A 20,756-nucleotide genomic window follows, 5' to 3' on the forward strand; every position below is an offset into this window, starting at 1 on the left:
ATACCACGAGATTTATTCATTCATGCCAGCTCTGAGCTGCATTTAACTTTAAGAACTAGCTTAGTCTCTTTTTGTTGTTCTTAACTGGAGACTGCCTAATTACTTCATCCGCCTTGGGGCCTCATGCGTCAACACTCAGAAAACATTTTATTCAATTCCATCACAGAGTCTGTGGGTGGAATTGTCCTTCAATGATAACGTGGAACCTGTGTGGCCTCTGAGAGTGTAGGGGGAGAAGGAAAGCAGTCTTAGCAACAGATGTTTCTGGAAGTGGAGTTTGCTTTGTACTCAAGATTTAGTCTGAAGCCACCAGCTTATAAAACTGAATGAATCAAGGAAACAGGAGATGGAAAAGGGTGGCACGTTTCTGAGTTTTCTGTATGCTAGCAACTTCGTTACCTGTGCACAGGAAGTTCTGGATCTACTGATGGCTTTGTTCTTATAGGTTTTTCATAGTTCACAGTAATTGGCAACGTGAGACTTTTCATATTTAAATGATCGATTTCTAGCCTCCCTGAAAGAGATACTAAATCACTTTGGCACAGAGAAATGTTTATCAGCTTTCACCAGTACTGTGGTACTAAAACAGCTGCTACTGAATAAAGACTTTCATTAGGACAGTGATGAAATGATGATCATCATTGAGCGTTCAGGTCACTTTTTAAATATTATTTCAAATAATGATCACAGTGCCGTGAGGGAGAGATGTCCTCATTATTTTGTGTCTTCCTCCCATTCCCCAAGTACCATTCAGAGGCTGGGGCAGGAATAGTTCGGGAAAGTTTGTTCACGCTTGGGACTTTTTTGACATTTATCACACATGCAATTTGGCTACCATATACTCCTGACTTTGATGGATTCCCGTTTGGCCACAGTGCATTCTCTGCCTGCATCAGTCTTGGTGCATCAGACAGCCAGAAGGATGGGGGTGAGGTGGTAGTGGTTGTAGTCTAGTGCACAAGCCACTTCAATCAGGAAAGCAGTAAATGATATGCACAGCTCCCTCTCTCTTAATTGTTTTGTTCAATTTTATAATTGCAATTTTAAAGTCTAAATTATGGTATCACCTGAGAAATTAGGAGAAACAATACTAAAATGTGTCAGCTATTCATCTCTAGAGAAGATGGCATTTTATTTCAACAGGTTTTTATCATCTATGTACAACTGACACTTTTTAGTCTATGGGCCCTTAATTATTTTCAGAACAGCAGACTCTAGACTAGGGTTGATCTGACATGAGAGAAAACCAAGGAGAAGAGGGGAAGCAGCCGCGACAGAGGTTTTGCCAGTGTAGCCCACCTACCCCTGATCTTTGCAGTCTGTGCAGCCAGGATATTATGCTCTGCCAGTGGCTTATGAATATTTATGACGTTCTCTGTGTATAAATCAAGGGCATATGGCCCAGGGCCAGTCTATGCACAGAGATGGAGAACCAAAAAGAGGGTGTAGTTGGTGAGCGTATAGAGTAGGAGGAGGGAGATGAAAGGAGGGGCTCAGCCGAGACACACAACTCCAGTCAGAAATTACTCCCATGGCCCATAAGCCACTGCGCTTGTGTGTGTGTGTCTGGATTTGTGCTATTTGTACTCTAAGGCGTATTTTGAAGTTCTGATTCATCAGTTCCCTGAGTCATTTTCAATCTCTTTAAAACTGATAGCTATGACAAGTTATTAAAATTTCTGCCTTTTTATCCAGAATTAGAACCTGTGTTGATTTTTAGACTGACATTTTCTTAAAAGTCAGAGAACTGTGCTAAACTATAAATCATTAGGTCAACTATGTAGTTCTGTTTACATACTCTCAATAGTGTAATAAGTTGCAGGCACTTGGTTATATCAGTTAAATTTAACAAACTTTCATTGCATATCTTGTGTGCCAGATATAAATGCTAGTAGTAAGAGATTACGACTTGGGGAAGGAGAACAACACAAGAAGAGATTATTTTCTATATTAGTGATAGGTGCAACGATCATGCTGCACATAATGGGTGCTGTGAGGAAGGATATTTTACCCATCTTGGATTTTCGAGAAAGCAGCATGCCTTAAGACTTTTCTAAGCAGCACTTGTTTGAACTAAGAATGTGGAAGTACATTAGTTTAGCTTCATTAACTATCAAAGAAATGTACATTTAAAAAATGGAGAGATGTTTTGCTTATAAAATTGTCAATTTTTATTTAGTTTTTAATGATGATTTCTAATATCGTCATATTACAAGTTGGTACAAACATGTCTTTCTATTGAGAATATATATTGAAACATTTTAACACAGCAAGGAGTGTCAAGGTCCTTAAAAATGCTAATCACATTAGACATAGTCACTCTACTCTTAGAATTTTTCTCAAAGAGGAAAAAAGGGTGTACTCAAAGATTTATGCCTTATTACAGTACTCGTTAACATATATGAATGTCTGCTGCATAACATGTACAAAGCTAGGCACTGGGGATACAGTGGTGAGCAAAACAAACACAGGCCCTGTACTCGAGGAGCCTATCGTTTGGTAAAATAGAGTTGCAGATGATCTGTTTTTATAGCCTAGAGATATATCCAAAGAGCAGTCTCATTAAAAAAACACCTACGCCTCCGTATGTTCTTGTAAACATACCTCTCCCTTCCTGATTTTCCTCCCTCACCAAAAAATACACATATTACCCAAAAAGGTGATTGGCAAGTGGAAGTTTTACCAAAACACTAAATGTTCTTTAAATGGAGGAAGAAATTTCTTTTCCTTCCTTTCTACTCCCTTGGCATTCTCAGTAAATCATAGGTTGTCGACATTGCTCATATATCATCTCTGTGATCTGAAACTGCAGTTCCCATGCCTTCTTTCTCCTCAGTGTTCATGTACACTTAGTATGTCTCCTAACTAGTTCCGGTAGAACTTATGTCAAAATTACCTTATGGATATACCTTTCTTTTTTATGTAAATTAAAAAAAAATAAATTTAATAATTACTTATCATCATGGCCTGGAGAAGCAGGTTCAGGATTATTACTTAAATCAAGTCCCAAGGGGAACAATTTTCTTCCTGCTTATGCTCTGGGTTCCCTTCAACTCTCAGGTCAGGGATCAGATTCTTTGAAAATTATGGATTGTATGAGATTGTTTCATGGTTGAAACAGCTGGGTACTGAGAGCCGTGACTGCTCAGAGGCATGGCAGAAAATCATTAACTGGAGGGGAGGTGACTCTAGCCTAGTTGAATCAAGACCAACTTCCTTTTGGAATTTCCTTGGCATACTTATTTTGTGGTTCTGAGCTGGCCTTCCCTGCAGGTTTAAAGAGTTGCTCCAGGAATATGTGTTATGAGAGAAAAATTGGAGTGGAGAGCAAGTGGAAGTTATTAGGAAGACAGTTTAAGAGTCAAGAGACTGTTAAAACAGTCCAGCTGAGAACTGCATTTGGGTGGTAGAAGTAGCACAGAAAGGAAAAGATAGTAAGAAAGGCATAGAGGAAATTCAATCAATATGAGAGGCAGAGAACTAAAAGGGCATGGATTCTGGACCGATAGGACTTTATTTCACATCCTGGTTCTGTCACTTGCTATGAGTCATTGGGTTATTTAACCTCTCTGTGCCTCTGCTTCCTCATAATATAAAAGGAGCTGATGTTAGCACACCATGTTCAATAAACAGTGGCTACTATATTAATACTATTAGCATTGTTATTACAAGTATCTTTATCATCTTTAATGTTATTAGGACTTAGCAGTTGTTTGGATATGGGAAATTTGGGGAAGTAAGAAGAGAAATTGGTTTATGAGTAACAGTTCCCTCCTTGGGTAAGTTAAGTTTGATGAGTTTAGGATGTCTATATTGGAGTAGAAATCAAAGCTCTAGATTTATGAGTTATCCTAAATAGAATTAATAATTGAAGCAATGGAAGTGGCCAAGGACCATGAAAAGAACAGGTAGAAGTAGAGGTGGGTTGAGCACAAACTTGATTTCTCATGGAGTGTCCATCCCTTAGTACAGTTGGTTTCCTGTGCAGAACACAAAAATTACATTTGATTTGTGTTAGGTGGTACAAAACATATCCTTTGAGCTTTTTACCAGGTCTTTTGAGTCTTTTCCCTATACTTCTCGGGAACCCAGTGAAGGTGTGTGACCTTAAATAGGGACTATAGTTTTCTAGGGCAATCCAAGAAATTATTGCCAACTGGGTGTCTGAAATCAAACATCTATTCTCTTACAGTTTAGCTGGCCAGAAGCCTGAAATCAAGTTGTCAACAGTGTTGTTTTTTTCCGGAGGCTTCGAGGGAAAAACTGTCCCATGCCTCTCTCAACTTCCTGTGGCTGCTGGCAATCTTGGGCTTCCCTTGGCCTGTAGACTTATCGTTCCAGTCTGTTCCCCATCTTCACATTATCTTGTATAAGGACAGCAGTCATTGGATTTAGGGCCCACCCTAAATCCAGAATGATTTCATCTCGAACCTTAAAAAATTATATCTGCAAAATTCTTGTTTTCAAAAAAGGTTACACTGAGGTTCCAGATAAATGTGAATTTTGGGAGGACACTAGTCAACCCACTGCAGGAGCTTGAGTACACTGTGCTGGGCCTCAGAAGAGCATGTCCTCATGGGACAGTCCCTCAAAAAATAGTTTCATAAGGCTGACTTTTGAAGGATTTACCTAACAGACACAGATCAACTACTTGTTGCAGTATGTGAATGAGAGTTGATTGCTTAAGAATCCTTGGTTTATTTTTCTTGTTTCAAAATAGTAGTTTTCCCCCCATTAAAATGTAATTTTTCATCATACATGGGCCTTTTGTGTCATGGCTGCCTTTTTTTCTGGCCAAAGTCTTTATCTGTCAGGCAGGCTGTCCTGGAGGACTCTGTTCCTGAGTTTATTTTAGTTAATTGAGTATACTACAGCTAGAAATGAAGACCACCTGCACTCCAGGGGCCTCTCACCACCGCCAGTAATAGTGGCTCCTTACTTCAGGGAGGGCGAGATGGCGGAAGGGAACCCGGATCATGAGACAGGAGATCTGGATTCTAATCCAAGTTCAGACACTATGAGTTAGCTATGATACCTTAGGGAGACCTTTTCTCATTGTTAAAATGAGACACCCATTCCTGTCCCTTTCCCCAGAGCTTTTAATGAGGCTCCAGAATGGTAATGGATGAACAAGCTCTTGGCTGCGTATAATTTGTATGCAAATATAAGGTGTTATTTAAACAGGATTGGGGTGCAATCTTATTTAAGAATAGCATTTACATGCTCTCCTATCCATCCCCTTTCTGTGCATATTTCTCTCTCAGACAAAATTCAATTAACTTACAGTTTTATCATTTCCTCCTCTGAAGGGCAAGATGGAAGCAGATTTTTTTTTCTCCATTAATTTTATTACATACAGAGCAAATGATTGACTTCTTGATACTTTCTCATACACTGTGCTAGGCACTAGGGTAGGCAAAGAGTAAGAAGTTACAGTCCTGGAGGTAACTGCTGTCATTGGGAGGTGCAGGATGCAGCAGAACATGGAGAACGCCCCACCCCCATAAGTGGAGTCCTTTGAAGAATGAGTAAGAATTAGTTAAGCCAGGTTTAGGAGGAGAGAATATCTGTCAGAGAGAGCAGGTGTGTACGAAGTGGGAGAGCATTGAAAATGACAGATCCTAGACTTTGCGGGAGAACCAGGTGAGATCCGGGCCTGGAGAGGTAGACAAGGGCCAGATCCTGCAGGCCATGATGTCTGGAGTTCAGACGGTATCCAGAGAGCAAAGAAATCATAGAAATGTTTGAAGTGGGAGAATGACTTTACCGAATTTCATGTTTTAAAAGTTGTCCCGGCTGCAGCGTGCTGGCCAGGAAGGCCGTTAGGAGGCCTTCGCAGTAATCCAGTGGTGGTGAAGATCAAAGTGGGTGATGGGATAGGTTAACTGGGGCCTTGGTGAAAAGCTGAATGTGAGGGAGGGTAGGGTGACTACCAGGCCTCTGGCTTGGGCAACTGAGTGGTGTCGTTGACCGAAGTCTGGAAAAAGGACAGGCCACTGGAGGGAGTGTGTTTAGTATTAAACATGTCGAGGCTGAGATTGCTGTTGAATATTTCAAAATAGAAATATCCAATAGGCAAAGTAACACAGTACTGATATAAAGCTCTTGGACCTGTGTTCTCAACTGCACTCTCTGGTCCTTGTTTGTCAGAATCCAACTTGAGCTTTTCTGGTTGCATATTTTTATACTAAGAAAAAGGCTTATTCAGCTGTATATTGTGCACCCTCAACCTTTTCCTCAGAGGAGCAAGAGAAGAAAGGACATAGCCAGATCTGGTGCAATGGGAAAGGAGTAACCCAGCCTCTCAGGAGGGTGAGATTAGGCCCAGACAAAAAGCCCTGGCCTCCAGATCTGTTTTGGCCCCCTGGGGCCTGGCTCATTCTGGGTGGTCAACAGCCTCTTTTGTCAGGGGGGAATCTTACCCCCTCATTGAACTCTGTTTCATCCCAATGGGCCTACTGCAGCTAACTTCTTTTTTCAGTCTTCTCATCTAATGGAATTTGAGCAGTAGGTATGGGTAGTGACTCAGGAAGGGGAACCCGCCCTGGTCCAGCCACTGTCCTTCTGCCCACTCCTTCAGTTGGGTTAGGCCGCACGGAGGGCTTGGCTCGTGCTGTGGAGAACCTGTCTGGAGCTGTTGCAACTTCCTCAGGACCACATTTAGCAAACGTAAAGAATGTACAAATGCAAAACTCACACGCAGCTTACTATGCTCTTTCATCAAAGGAGAGTGTGGGTTTTCAGAGAGTTCCCGGCCTCGTACTGAAGTGTAGATGTTCGTGAGGGCTGCTTTACTGGAGGCGTGCTCCTGACCGGGCCGGGCTGCCCTGTTGTCCTAGGCAGCCCTGTCACAGTAGCTCCGAGCCAAACAGGGACGTTCAACTGGGACTGCTTCATTAACCCTTCAGCTCTCTAAAAACAAGTCCAGGATTATTGCTTTCATTTGCATTTTCACTCAAATGTTTCATTCATTTATTCATTCGACAAACTACTATGTAACAGGTACTATACTAAGCTCGTTGAAAGCAAAATGCACAACACTTTGCTCAAGCCCTAATACAATAAAAGAGAAAGACAAGTAAGAAGATAAATAACTTGGCAGCAGTGGTTCTCAAACTCAAGTATGCATCAGAATCACTTGGAGACAGAATTTCTGGTTCGGTGGGTCTGGGGTGAAGCCAGGAATTTGCTTTTCTACCAAGTTCCCAGGTGACGCTGACGCTGCCGGTAGGGATTGCATTTTGAGAAGCACTGACTTCCAGGGCGGTGTACCGTGAGTGCTGCAGTGCAGGCGGGAAGACATGGTTATGGTTTGGGACAAGGAAGGAAATATCCACCTATCTTATTTACTTGTTTTCTGTTATTTTACCTGTTCACATTTCCTGGGTCAGATTTCTCTGCACTTTGTTTGTGAGGCCATGAAAGCTCACTGCTGGACTCCATCAGCGCTCCGAGGTACTTCGGGCACTGACGTCCACGTCAGTCAGGAGAGCCCGTTTGCGCCATCCCAGTTGTCTCGTTCTTTGTTTCTTCTCTCCTGCTCTGGCTACTCATTGCCTGCCCTCTCTCTCTCAGACAGGTTCCCAAGAGCTGCGGGAATGAGTTGAGACTTCACAGAGATTTTTGAAGAGGAGCTTACTTTTAAAGCGGATCCCTGTGTGAGAGCAGTTTTCAAACTGTGTTCTCTGGAATCCTGGTGTGCCTTGGGGACTATCCCAGGGATTGAGGTCCTTCAGCCTTTCTCCCCTCCCCCACCACCAAGTCAACCAAAATAGCTACACTTTAATTAAAAACAGTTTCTGGGGGAAATTAGTTTGAAAAAAGGGTTCCACTGCTTTTATTTTTAACTTAAAAATTACCACTCTGTAACATTTGCTCTGGTTTGAGCCTCCTTTTGCTTCATTTTTTAGCGTGTATGACAGGTACTGCAAGGATCGAGACACATTCAGGTCTAGTTCCTACAGATATTTTTCTAAGTTCCTTTAACAGAAAACAGTGGCATATCTTTAGAATTTTCCATTGGGTACTATTCAATACAAGCATGATTACATGCTAAGTGTCAGTCTCAGAGCTGGCCCAAGGGTGCAGACTTGTGTAAGACCCAGATCCTTGAAAATTTGTTGTTAGAAATCATTCCCTCCCCCAGTGGTCTGTCACCAGCGCAGAACATCTCCATTAACACATTTTGCACTCATCCTCTTCCTAACCAACCCACTGCATGCTGCATGTCTGTTGACATTTACAGTAACTTCTTGTGATTCCTTCACAAGAGGAGAAGGGAGAGATGACGAGACGTCTCAAGAGATTTATCAAGTTAAGTTCACCCTCATCTCTCTCAGGCCTCTGCTTCCCTACCTGACTGAGCTGTTACTCGGCAGCTTTCGGTTTAGGGCAGCTGGAAGCAAATCCCCCATTCTCCTGGGCTAGATTTTGTGCCCATGTTAATTAGTGAATTGTCTCTGAGCATCACTATAGACCCAATGGAAAGTAATATTTTAGGGTGAAAACGTGGAAATGTCCAGAAACCATAAACTATCTCAGTCAGCTGAAACTCTGGCTCTGCCTCTTCTCTATTATTTATTTACCTCTTTAGGATCCGATCTCTTAAAAGACGTTTCATTTTTAAAACTTTCTAAAGGAAGCACCCACCTATCAGGTAAAAGCTCCCCCACTTAGCCAGTTCCTGTTAAGCGGCCGGATGAGGGTTGCCAGCCAAGCACCTCTGATGGTGTTTAGTCTGCCGTCACGGTGGGGCTGGACAAGCGTGAGCTAAGAAATCGTGTGCTGGGTCTTGAGACTCTCTGGACTTTTAAAGACTTAGAATGATTTAAAAAAAAAAAAAAAAGATCCAGAATGTCTTAAAATAGCATGGGAGCCGAAACAACAACAACAACAACAATGGCACGTCGTTCCCCAGAGTGGTTGCTCACAACTCGCGGCCCTGGTCCCGGCAGCAGTCGGTTTCCACAAGCTGGGCTCCCACAGGAGCTGCTCTCATGGAAATCACATGGTCTCATCCTGACAGGAAACGGAGGTCTGCTAAGTATTCTCTCAAGCCCCCTGTAAGGAATTTCCTTACAGAAACTACAGACACCTACATTCCCTAGAACCGGTGGTACAGACCTGATCATTTTCAAGAGGCTTGTTGTGCTACTGTTTTCCTCCCCCAATAATAACTATCGGTTCACTCTTTTGGCCTGGGCTCTTCAGCCTAGAACTATAAAGTGGTCTGTCTTCCCATCTCCACGTCCTGAGGACATCATTCCTACTGCCTTGTTGAGAGAAAGCATCAGGGAGAGGATGACGGGGAGGCCATCCAGTCATCCAACTACAGTATATCACACCACGTCGCTGGGATCTCTGAACTGCCCTCATAGCATCCTGTGAGGGACTCTTGCTCTGCTGGCTGGCTGTGGGCCACCAGATCCACAGGCCCACCCCCAGGCTCAGCTGTTTTCTGGTAGCTCCATAGAGCAGTCACCACATCACACTCAGCAAAGCAGGCTTCTGCCTCTAGCCCCTTCCCATGCTGAAAACCCGGCCCAGAGCCAGAGCTTGGTGGCATGGGGAGGAGGCAGGAGACCTGGAATGAGCGGGCTGGAGTAGCTTCTTAGATGGTGGGAAGGAGCGAGGTGACTCTCTTCCTGGATCACATGCACTGTGCACTTCTGGAAAGTCCTGAATGGTAGTGTCACTAATGGTTTTATCAAGTCACCTTTTCCTGACTGCCTCAGCGGTCCTGGATAGCATCCTTGACCTACTTGATTTCAGATTTTGACAGGTGATAAAAGCGCCTAGTGTGAGATTGCTATTTCACAGGGTCCAGATTCATAACTATTGACTGATGTTATTTTTGCCTTTGCCGAGATGCTCCCTCATGTGTTTGCTGTTACGCTAATGGATTGCTTCCTGATACGTTCTGAGGCCCGGACACTTGCCCTTCAATCTGGCAAACTGCAGCTTGACCTGAATGGAATCAGGGCTGTATGAGGAACGTTTAGACCGTGCAGTTGGCAACTTGACTCACTTTTCGCTAGAAGAAAAATATAGTCTATAAATAGCCACTGTGAACGTTCTTATTTACACCTTTGTGGAGCTTAACTTTAATCGGGATACTCAAGGCTAAACATCTTAAATGCCCTATAGGCACAATGTCTGGCCCTGAGCTTCTGAGGACTAAATGTAAAATGCTTGGCGATCATGATTTATTTATCTATTAATTATACTGATAAACAGAAAAGTCCTACAGTTCTTCCGGTCTGTTGGGGTCCTGCCAGTAAGCGATTGTTCTCCCAAAGACTCTGCAGTGGGTTTTCATGAACTGTCTCCTACCGGTTCTTCTTCTTCCTCTTTCCCTTAGAGGCCCACATTTGCTGTTGTGTGCAGGAAATCCCCACTGTTCTTGGTTTCCCCCAGCTACAGCTGGAAAGACATCAGAGTGCCCAGGGCAGCCTGGGCCTGAGATCTCAGCAGGTCAGACAGGCAGCAGATGCTCACTGCTTTTTTCCGTTTCGTGCTTCCCATTCCCTTGCTTAGAGTTTGGAGGACCAAAGCCAACAGGTTATTAAAAGAATGAGAGTAATTTGACTTCTGACATTGATTGGGGCTCGGGGTTATGGGTGTTTTGTTTCTGATTTGAAACCAGCTGTTTGGTAACCACTAACTCTTCCCTTATTCTTTTCTTGCAGATGAGCTCACAGTGCCTGCACTTTACCCCAGTAGCCCTGAAGTGTGGGCCCCGTACCCTCTGTACCCAGCGGAGTTAGCGCCTGCTCTACCTCCTCCTGCTTTCACCTATCCCGCTTCACTGCATGCCCAGGTAATTTATACCCATCGGCCACGACTTCACTCACTCCACCACCAGTCCTTTCAAACCCGGTTCCCCAGAGCACACCATACAACTAACACCTATCCAGCTAACAGGTCCACCTTCAAGAGATTACTGATCCCCTCTAAATCAAGCTGACACTCCTCCAGGACTTATGACGACCATCTGACAGCAATGATATCACCCCACTGCCTGATGTTTGCCCCAAACGACACCTCTCTCTTCCTTAATGATCTCACCCTCATATCACACACCAGAGCCTGGGCCCAGGTTACCTCCCCAGCTCCCAGCCAGCCCGAGGGCAGCGCCAGAGCATAGATGCGTGTGTGCCTTGTCGTGTGGAAGGGCTGCAGAGGGAAGTGCGCACTGGTCACAGGAGTGGTTTGTGTATGTTTCTGTGTATTGAGAGATTTTTGCTGCCGTGTTCTGTGAGATCTAGTCACCAAAGGGGAAGGTGGGGAGCTTCCAGGAGGAAGACTGTGCTATTTTTCATATGTTACAGAAAAGATTAGGGTTCCTTTCCCATTTTCAGGAAACCCTGATGAAAAGGAGGTACAATATAATGTCTAGAATGTAATTATAGGTCAAAGTAGAGGCCTTTGTTCTGACCAGCTTTTTTTTTTTTTTTTTTAAGAATAGCCCGAGTTTTATGTCTTCACAAAGATGGCTGTCTGCTTACCAACCTTTTCTCTTAACTTCGCTTTTAATGCAAGTAGTAGTAATCAGTGTTAGGATTCAGAGTGATGATCAATAGCAAATAAGTTGGGTATAGATTTCATTTGTCTTGCTGAATGTATAACTCCTCTACATTAAAGTAGGAAAGCCCGGTTTAAAAACAAACACAGGCCTACACAGGTGAGGATTTTGTTTGTTTTGCTTAGTGTTTATTTACAAGACTATATGAAACAAACAGCTTCCCAGAAAACCCTTCCTTCTGACTTAAAACACTTTCACATTGTACTAACTTATTGTGTCGTGTAAGACACCTACAAGCAGCCCCCAGTGACGGTTCTCACAGGCCACAGGCCAGGAGTGGTGTTGGCCACACACCCTTCCGTTCCCTTTGAGCCGAGTGATCCATGCTTCATACATGCACTGATGACCCGGTTTCCCAGACACCGTGCAGGCAAACTACAGAGACAGCCTCGCCGCCTGGGCCCCAGAGCGATTGCTCTCTGTGTTCGGAGGAGTTGGCAGAAAGCGGAATAAGTAGTGAAGAAAAATGTAGGTGGTGGTGGTGGAATACTTGGTACAGAAAATCAAGTAACAGGGTTATCCTCAGCTTGATTACCCATTTCTAGGTTAGCCGTGTGTCGCTTTTTCTTCCCCTGCGCCTTTCCACCTTTCGTCCATGTCAGTGCTTGGTCACCCTCGTAATGGCCAGAGGAGGAAGAAGGGATAAAATGTGAGGCTTCGCATGTCTTCCGCCGAGTCAGCAGCCTGCGTTTAGTGGGCCTCGGGGATGACTTTGTAGACGACGTGGAGTAACTCCAAGAGCCTCCTCTGCTCGTGCCCCGCTCACCCTGTCCCTGCCGTCTGTGGCTGTGTCTCCTCTCCTCCGCTTCCTCTTGCTAGATCGCCCAGATACTAATCAATTGACAACTGAGGCAAATGCCAAGTTCACATAGTCTTTTGAATATCCATGGCTTTGGTTAATTAGCAACAAAGTCTCTCACCGTTACCCTGGAAAAGTAAGAATTGACAATGGCAAGAAAGGACTGGGAATGGTGGCCTTTGGCCATGACATCTGGGTAATTTGCCCTTGGTTCATTCACATAACGGATGAAATCAAAAGTAATATCTGGGGATATGGTGGGAAAAGTAGCTAAAGAGTCTTAAGAGATTAGAAAGCCCATGTCATTGTGAGAATGGATGGTGAGAGACAGTGCCAAGATTAGGTGGACTCAACCATTTGACTTAATGGGATATATTTCCCAGGGCGACACCCCCTACCCTGTGAGTTCTTCCTTGATCTGGACACTTTCTCAAGCTGGAATCCACTTGGCTCTGCCACATCTGTCCTAGAGTTGGTGGAATTCTCACCTGGTCTCAGTGAGGTCCTTGTGCTCAACCCCACTTCCTTGTTTCGAGTCACTCCCAGTGCAAGCGTGGGTTCCGTATCCTAAAGACTCATGAATACGTATGGCTATTTAAATTTCTTTGTCCATTATGAGACTCAGAATGAACCGGCAGAGGCTTGACAGATCACCTGGTCTGACCCATTTTACAGATGAGGAAACAGACCGGAGAAGATGGAGAGAGTTACCCAAAGTCGCAAGTGGCTCTGCCATGAGTAGAGCCAGGTCACCTGCCTCCCAGGCCTTGCTCTTTCCACGCCTCAGTGCTGGCTCACCAAAGACTTATTCTTTGATGGAATTTTGAAAAGGCCTCACTCCAGTGACTCCTTGGATCTTTCTTCTCTAAGTAGATGAGAAGCCCGTAAGAAGAGACTTGGAGGCAAAGACGAGGGACTCAGAACTTAACCTTCACCAAAAGGTCCTAAGAGAATTGTTATTCACTGGAGGTAGAGCGGTGGGGAAGACCAAAACGGAGCATCCCCTTAGTCCATAATTCCGCTTTTGTTTCGGAAATCTTGCTATATGTCTTGGAGAAGTTTTTAAGTTATTTTGCTTTCCAGCAATGTTGTGCTCTGTTTTGAGACATGGATTTTTTTTTTCTTCTAGTGTTTCTCTCCTGAGGCAAAGCCCAACACACCTGTCTTTTGTCCACTTCTCCAGCAAATTAGATTTGTCTCTGGGAATATGTTTGTAACGTATCAACCTACTGCAGACCAGCAGAGGGAGCTCCCAGGTTGAATTTGCTTGTTAGCTTATTTGATCCCCCTTTTGCAAAAACTATTTCTTGGTAACATTTGAGAGAATTCAATAAAAATTTTAATCAGAGCAAAAATGGTCTCAAGTAGACTGCAGCGTTTTGTTTTCATGATGATGTGATTTTGGAGCTAAGGTGTTATCTCTGGCCGAGCTCTTTGGGAGAGTTGGGCCCAGTGACACTAAGCATCCAGTCTGTGGGAGGACTCGCGGCATCTGGGGGAGACTCCGCCCACAGCCATGGCCTCAGCGCTGCTGCCTGTACCTTCCTGGGCTCCTAAACTATCAAAAGCTGCGTATCAGAAGATTCTCCTTCTGGCACCTGATGGTCACATCTATCCGGAGATCTCGCCTCAGCAGGACAGTGTGCCCCGCTGGCGGAAAGCCTGTGCGAAGCAAACAACGTGTCTTCCAGTCGTCCACCCTGATCCAGAAGAAGGAAGACCCAGGAAACAGAAAGCGTCGTTGAAAAGGAGTTGTGTCACATGTCTGGTTCTGCCCCATCTTCAGCTTGTGGTCTGGAGCCTCCGTCTCTAAATCGAAGATGCATGTTTGACATCAAATCCCACTTTTTAAGAATTATTTGATACGGTGGTAGGACTGTAAGCCTCGGCATCGCTTTATTTTTATAAGACGAAAAAACTACTTGGCGTAGCAAACATTTGGCTTCTAAGAAGATCATTAATATTTTTAGACATGATCATCCTGTTTACTTTCAAGGTCAGTGGTATTTGAAATTTATTACATATATTATGTAAGTCACTGTGAGCAGGAGAGGAAGGTTTCTTCCTTAGCTTTTAGGAAAGTTATACTCTGAAGAGAACATCCAGCTGCTCCGGTCACCTCATATTCACACGTCTCAGCTTTTTAAGTCTGGGTTCGTTTTTGCTTTTGGTCTTGTTGCCGATGGACAGAGATAAAGTCAGCAAGGCGTGCTATCCTCACTACATTCTAGAAACAATACAGTTTGCCCTTGACCAGAGTCACATTGTTGGGTCAGCATCTTCTGCAGGTAAGTAGGACCGAGAGGGCGAGTCCTCGGTACCTGTTTGTTCTTCAGAGGCCTCGTCTGTCCTGAGTAACAGCAGATCTTCCTGGGCTGCCATAAGCTTTGGACTGGAATATATCACCTGCACATAAACAAAAGGTTTTAAAATCATAACAAACTTCCCAGGGGCAAGACATGCCCTTTGGGAGGTCCCTCGTGACACACTGGAAAAATTATAAAGGTTAAATCCAAAATAAATACAAAAATGGACCATGGGAAAAGAGACAGCAGATGGGGAAGGGATATCATCGGGGAAGAGCTCCTCAGACTGGTCTGCGGGCGGCCTAGCTACGGAGCCGCCCCCACCCCCACCCCCGCCGCCATGTCCAGGCACCTACCCAGCAGCACTGTGCACCTTCTGAGAACTGCATTTTAGAAGTTTTTAAAAGCTTTTTCATTAAGCATCTCCTCTGTCACTGTTTTCTGTAGAGAATACGGAGATAAATTAAACACTAGAACGTCTGGTTCGGCATGAGATGTCATTTACTAGGGGTTCACAACCCGCCAGCCGCACGGTCCATGGCCTGTTCCTTAACCTCTCTGGGCCGTTCAGCTGCCGCTCCCCAGCGCCAGCATCACCGCCTCGGCTCCACCTCAGATCATCAGGCATTACTGGTCCCTAGGGCCAAAAGGTTGGGTCCCACTGATGTAGACCATGAGAAAGGAGCATCTTGAGAGAGTCAGGGAGCAGGGCAGGTGTGCGTGGACTCAGGTGAGCACATAGTGGTGCATCCTGTTGAGGCACACGTTGGTACTCACACAGGAAGGACTCTTCCTTTTCAGCTCCTCCTCCTGTTCAGAAGGCAGTAGCCAATGCCATAATGGTGGTTGGTCCTGTAAAGGGACCTGTGAACAAAACCGTCTCTGGGACCCATGAGAGGCAGCTTCCACACCTCACCAGCCAGCCAACCTCTCAAAGGTGAGGGAGGAATGGTGAGATTTGGGGGCATTACGTCTGTGCACCCCAGATGGCATCAGCCCTTAACTCCTTCTGTCCTCATCCCTGAGTGAGGCCTGGCTTCCCCAGAGGTGTATCGTGTTCCAGCAGCCCAGGGCTTGTGACTGGGAGACAAAGCTCCGACAGACTGCAGGGCTGCCTTTGGAGCTGTTTAGCCCCAGGCTGTCAACTGTCTTCAGGTATAAACGAAACTGTAAATCCTCTGACATTTACCTTTCCCTTAAAATCTGCAGCTCCGGGAAGGGCAGACTATAAGAAGACACCGACCCTTGGTGGTCCCGAATGTGCCAGCCCTGCCAGTCCACAATTTTGCTCAGCTTTCTGGTTATCTAGGAGCATCTGGCTTGACTCCCACAGGAGACTGGGGACAGATAGGCCAGGCACGGTGCTCACAGCACCAGCCTCCTGTGAACCCAGGGCTGTGCATCTCCCAATTATTAGGAGCACAGGGCCCCTTTTTCTTTCCTAGTCCCCTCTCCTGGGCCGTTTCCCTGTCTGGTCCATGAGGCCTGGCCTGTACTAGGACTTGAGCCCTTCAGGAGAGCTCTGAGTCTGTGCCGTTCACATGGGGTTGAAAACGCAGGCTACAGAGCTGTCTCGTCAGACACAGGCTCTGCTATTTATATAGGCTGTGTGACCTTGACGAAACAAGTTCCTTAACCTCTCTGGGCTTCAGTAAAGTGGGCCTAATAATCCCCCATCTAAAACCTTAAAAGAGTGCCTGGCACACAATAAGGGCTTAGTAAATATTAGCCTTTTAAGGAGCATTTGAATTTTCAGCAAAGAGAAGGAAGCCTAGGACTAGCCGCCCACGAGCCTGTAATAGTTCAAATACTAAGGACATCTTACACATTTGACAACACTAATAGGGCCGCAGAGTCCTCACGGCTGCAACCAAATGGAGCGCCAGAGGCTGGAGCGAATGAATGAAGGACGGGAACAAGACGAGCAAGGCATCAGTGACGGAGCAGCGGACATCACCCGGTGGCAGCACCTGCCCTACATCCAGCAGTTTGGTCTCTGCAGCTTGTGGCAGCAAGGGCAGAACTTGTCCCCCGCAGGAAGTCTCCCCACAGCCAGGCCCGGACACGCCTGCCAGAAGAAAACTTCTCCCTGACAGGAAATAGATCAAGAGTGGGAAACAGCTGAATTCCCAGAGAGACCAAATGGTTCGTGTGTTTTGCTTAACTCACACCCGTTGTCCCTGAACTTTCCAGCTGCTGCTTTATCTTGCTTTCCTATCGGAGAAACTGGAGAAGAGAAAGTCCCGCAGGTCACCGGTCCATTCCTTCCTGGGCTTTCTGGCCTGTTCTTCCCTCCGTCCTTCCTGCAGGATTCCGCCCAGCCCCGTTCCCAGGTGGCAGAGTTACATCTTGTGCCTTGGGAGATCGTTCTCTTCACAGCCCCATGGCTGGACGAGGATCCCACTCCTGGCCAAGCAAATACTGTCCCTATCCTGTCCGTCTTGACCGTCCATTCCCCTCCTCTGCTGGTTGGTATTTGGAGAACTAAGGAGCCCGTTAGTAAGTGAGAGACACAAACACTTGCCCCAGCCTCGCTGGCCTGTCAGGAGCCCCGGCGTTGCTGGCCCAGCTGTTCTCTTGGCTGGAGCTGCTGCTCCTGAGGCCCAGTCTTCTCCACACGGGGCAGCTTTCGGCAGCAGCTGTTTCAAAACCAGAGTCAGTCTCCTGGTGGCATGGCCCTGTCCAGGGTCGCTGGTCCCAGCAAGATGTTCCCTTAAACTCTCCGTTGTCATGAGTGAGAGGACAGCTCAAAGTGGGCCTCCTCCTGATCGGGGGTAGCAGAGGCCCTCCCCGGCACACTGTTTTCTTGGTTTCTTAAGCATGTTTTATATTGTCCTTTGTGAAACTTCCTAGATCCTCTGTTTTCCCCTGACTTTATGAGCAGTAAGAGCCAGAGTCACGCCCGTAGTGCCGTTGAGCCCGCCTCTGCCTCGGGATTATTACCAGAGGCGGGTCCGCCGATAAGAAAGAAGAATGAACACCTTACTTCATGGGGTTATTTTGAGGGAAAGAGTAAATGCTTGGCATAGAGTAGTAATTATTATTAAAATGGCTCTTCCATTTCCTTATTTTTGTCAAAAAATTTTTTTACAAGGAAAAACTTTTATTTACTTTCAAAGAGTTTAAATCCGTGAGGGGCACAGCATTACACAGATTCTGTGTCCAACGGCCTGAGCAGGAAGGCTGCTTCGGAACTCGGCGCAAACCACGCCGCTGTTCTGTGAGCTCGAGTCACCTTTCCCCAGATAACTCTGGTTTTGTTTGGTTTGCCACCAGGAGTCACTGTGTTGTTCTTTGCCTCATACACATAAGCACATCTCCTGCCTGGATAGAATTCTGTTTCATCTTGAGCATAAACACCTTTAATTTCAAGAAGAGCTGTGTGCTCCCTCTGGTTCCGAAGACCTCACTTATAGGCAGCAAAAATGGCCTTGGACCACAGCCTTCCAGACATACTTGTTGTTTTAGAAGTCCTGTTCCCAGCAGGCCTCCACAGGCTCCGCGATGGCAGAGCCAGCCTTTTTGTCAAAATTTGATCTGGCATGACCCAGAGGCTCCCAAGCCTTCCCTTTGTGGCTTAAGAAGGGGTTAGGATGCAGGGACTCAGGACTGGCACCCTATCAAGAGAAAACTAGGGGTCCAGGCTCTGTTCTTCAGTAAAGCAGCTAGAGCCAGGGCAGGTGTGTGCCAAGCTGAGGCTCTGGCTGTGTCAGGTGGCCGTCTACCCAGGGTTCTAGACTTCTTTCCGTTAGAAACAGGCACCCAGATGCCATGTGAAAGTATGTAAATTCTAACTGCTTTGGAAACAAAACCAAGGCTACAAAGAAACTTGGAATTATAAAACGTAGCCCTCATAAAAAGAAAGTGAACTTCTTGAAGAAAACCAATTGTGACAGGGGAAAAAAGGAAAATCAACTCCAAATGGGATCATGTTTTATTCAGGATTTGTGCCGTTGGTGGGGAAAGCCAGAACCCGGCGACAGGAGGGGAAACTGGGCCACCCCACCTTCAAGCCTCAACCACTCTGCCACGAAGTACTTCTCGCTTCACCGGAGCTCAGCTCCCGGGGACCTCTAATGGCCCTTGATAGCAAACATAGTTAAAAATTAACAGACTGACAAAATTAAATATGGATGACAAGCAGCCACTGTGGACTTAATCTGACACAGGGTGTTACACGCTTGGGTGCGTTCGACCTGAGTGGTGTCTTGAGTGAACTGGGATGTCTGAGCACATTTCACATGCCTGTTTGGAAATAAGAGCCCGGCTTGTACTTAGGACAGACAGGAAAAGAGTCTAAAAGCCCAGGAGAGAAAATTACCCCCGAAGGCTTATGTTTAATTAAGCCCAGATTCGACTGGTCTTAGCAGGAGGTGTTCACGGGCCTAGGACCTTGCTTTTGGGGTCTAGAGCTTGTTCCTGCCTGAGCTCAGACCTCAGTAATGTCCTGCCAGGCAGACTGGCGAGATCTTGGCAGGGGCACAGGGCTGGGCTGGAGCATGGCCTCCTCCAGGCAGGACTCTTGCTCCCCTCCTTCCCAGCTCTTGCAGTGGGTCAGATGGCAGACAGCCTTTGAACCAATTCACATAAGTCTTGACAAGTTGCTTAGAGAATGGCAACTTGCTTAATTTCCCTAGGCAAGGAATATTAGATGCCAGACAAGTAGTAAAGAATCCAGATTACATTTCATGCTCTCTATATCTGCTAAAAAAGAGTAGCGGGCTCGGGGGTGGGGGGACAGAGGAAAAAGTGTGGGTGTATGTTCCTTTACAGAGTGATCCTCTGTGGGCTTCATTTCTCAAAGCAAAGAAATTCCTGAAAAGTATTCTTCCAGTTTGGTGAATGCTTTATTGGAAATGGGGAGGGTTGCCACTTAAAAGAACCCTGTAATTAATCCCATGAAGAGGGTCATCTCTTTTTCGGTATTGCAAATTATCAGTCTGTTTGGTGAGTTTGGAGTTGCTTGGACCGGAGTATGCTTCTGGCTCGGCACCCTGTCCCTCAGCCCTGCAGCTTTTGGCAAAGTTTTCTGTGGTACCTGACGGGCTTTATTTGGTGATGCTGCTCGGGAACTCATCCTGAGGCCGGGAGTGAGTGGGCCAGAGTCTGTGGTAATTAGAGAATGTGTGAGCGGCTGGCTGCAGTTGGCTCAATGTCGGAAAAGCCCTGGCAGGCTGTAAAGGGCTCCATCTTAGGGATAATAGTAGAAACCTGTCTAAATATATCCATGCCCTAAAAAGGAATAAGAGCTTCGTTCGGAATATGGTGCTGGGGAAATCTGCATTAAGGTGTAGCATCTGCATTAGGAAAGGAAGGAAAATCTTCACTACTCTCTATGAATTAAACATCCAGGGCTTCAACTGGTCTGGTGATCTCCCAGCTCTCATTAGCTTTGTTAAGACCTAGACATGTGGATGCCATATTAGTGCACTTCAGCCTCTTAGATTCACTGAAGGTCACCACTGGAAGGGACCTTCCAGACCAACGTATTTCAACACTCAGAACTATTAATAGCTGTTACATAATAAAAAGGTTCTGCACCTGGATAAACTTGGGGAATGCAGAATTCATCAAGGCAGACAGGTTCTTTATTGTGGAACATCTCAGCCTTTAGTGCACTAATATGTCTGTAGATCTGCTGAAGGGAGACTGGTTCTTCCAAACCTATCTGGCTGGAGAGCATCTCCAGACTTGCCTGCGTCTGGCCATGCTTTCGGAAAGCTTATTCAAGAGCAGTCGCTCTCAGACTTAAGAACATGCATCGTCACCTGGGGCGGGGGTGGGGAGTGGCTTGTGAAATGCAGACGCTTGGGCCCCATGCCTCAAGTTTCTGCACTTCTGACATGTTCCCAGGTGATGCTGACGGTCTGGGTACCGCACTGAGAACCACTGGTCTAGATCTATCCCTCTATTTCACAGAAAAGAAAATGGCTAAATCAAAGGATATTTATTAATAATAGCTACCATAGTCGAGCCAGGCACCTGGCCAGCATGTCTCATGACTATTTCTAAAGACAAGTGTGACGATGGGAATCAGCCACTGAGAGGCGGATAGTATAGTACAAAG

The 20,756-nt window shown here is 45.8% G+C and overlaps 2 protein-coding genes and 1 pseudogene across 10 annotated transcripts in view; 1 reads left to right on the top strand and 2 right to left on the bottom strand.

The window, feature by feature from the left end:
• RBPMS (RNA binding protein, mRNA processing factor) overlaps window positions 1-20,756 on the top strand; it is a 149,996-nt gene that overhangs the window by 112,365 nt on the left and 16,875 nt on the right. For 7 of the 9 annotated variants that reach the window (XR_004953357.1, XR_004953356.1, XR_004953358.1 and 4 more), the window contains exon 6: window positions 10,689-10,819. Coding sequence is in view for 5 of the 9 variants with exons in the window: in XM_036228710.1 (XP_036084603.1) it covers window positions 10,689-10,819 (131 nt within the window). In the remaining 4 variants the exon portion in view is untranslated. Of the gene's footprint in view, window positions 1-10,688; window positions 10,820-13,058; window positions 13,191-13,512; window positions 13,739-20,756 lie in introns of those variants that run through there. The other 2 variants (XM_016136144.2, XM_016136141.2) reach the window with 2 other exon arrangements.
• The window catches only part of GTF2E2 (general transcription factor IIE subunit 2), a 90,243-nt gene continuing 80,928 nt past the window's right edge, over window positions 11,442-20,756 (bottom strand). The window contains exon 10 of the mRNA XM_036228709.1: window positions 11,442-14,789. The gene's annotated coding sequence lies outside the window, so the exon portion shown is untranslated. The remainder of the gene's footprint in view (window positions 14,790-20,756) is intronic.
• On the bottom strand, window positions 17,812-18,522 carry LOC107505801 (annotated as a pseudogene).

The sequence above is a fragment of the Rousettus aegyptiacus genome, unplaced genomic scaffold (genome assembly GCF_014176215.1).
Source record: "Rousettus aegyptiacus isolate mRouAeg1 unplaced genomic scaffold, mRouAeg1.p scaffold_m13_p_11, whole genome shotgun sequence".
Taxonomy (NCBI): domain Eukaryota; kingdom Metazoa; phylum Chordata; class Mammalia; order Chiroptera; family Pteropodidae; genus Rousettus; species Rousettus aegyptiacus.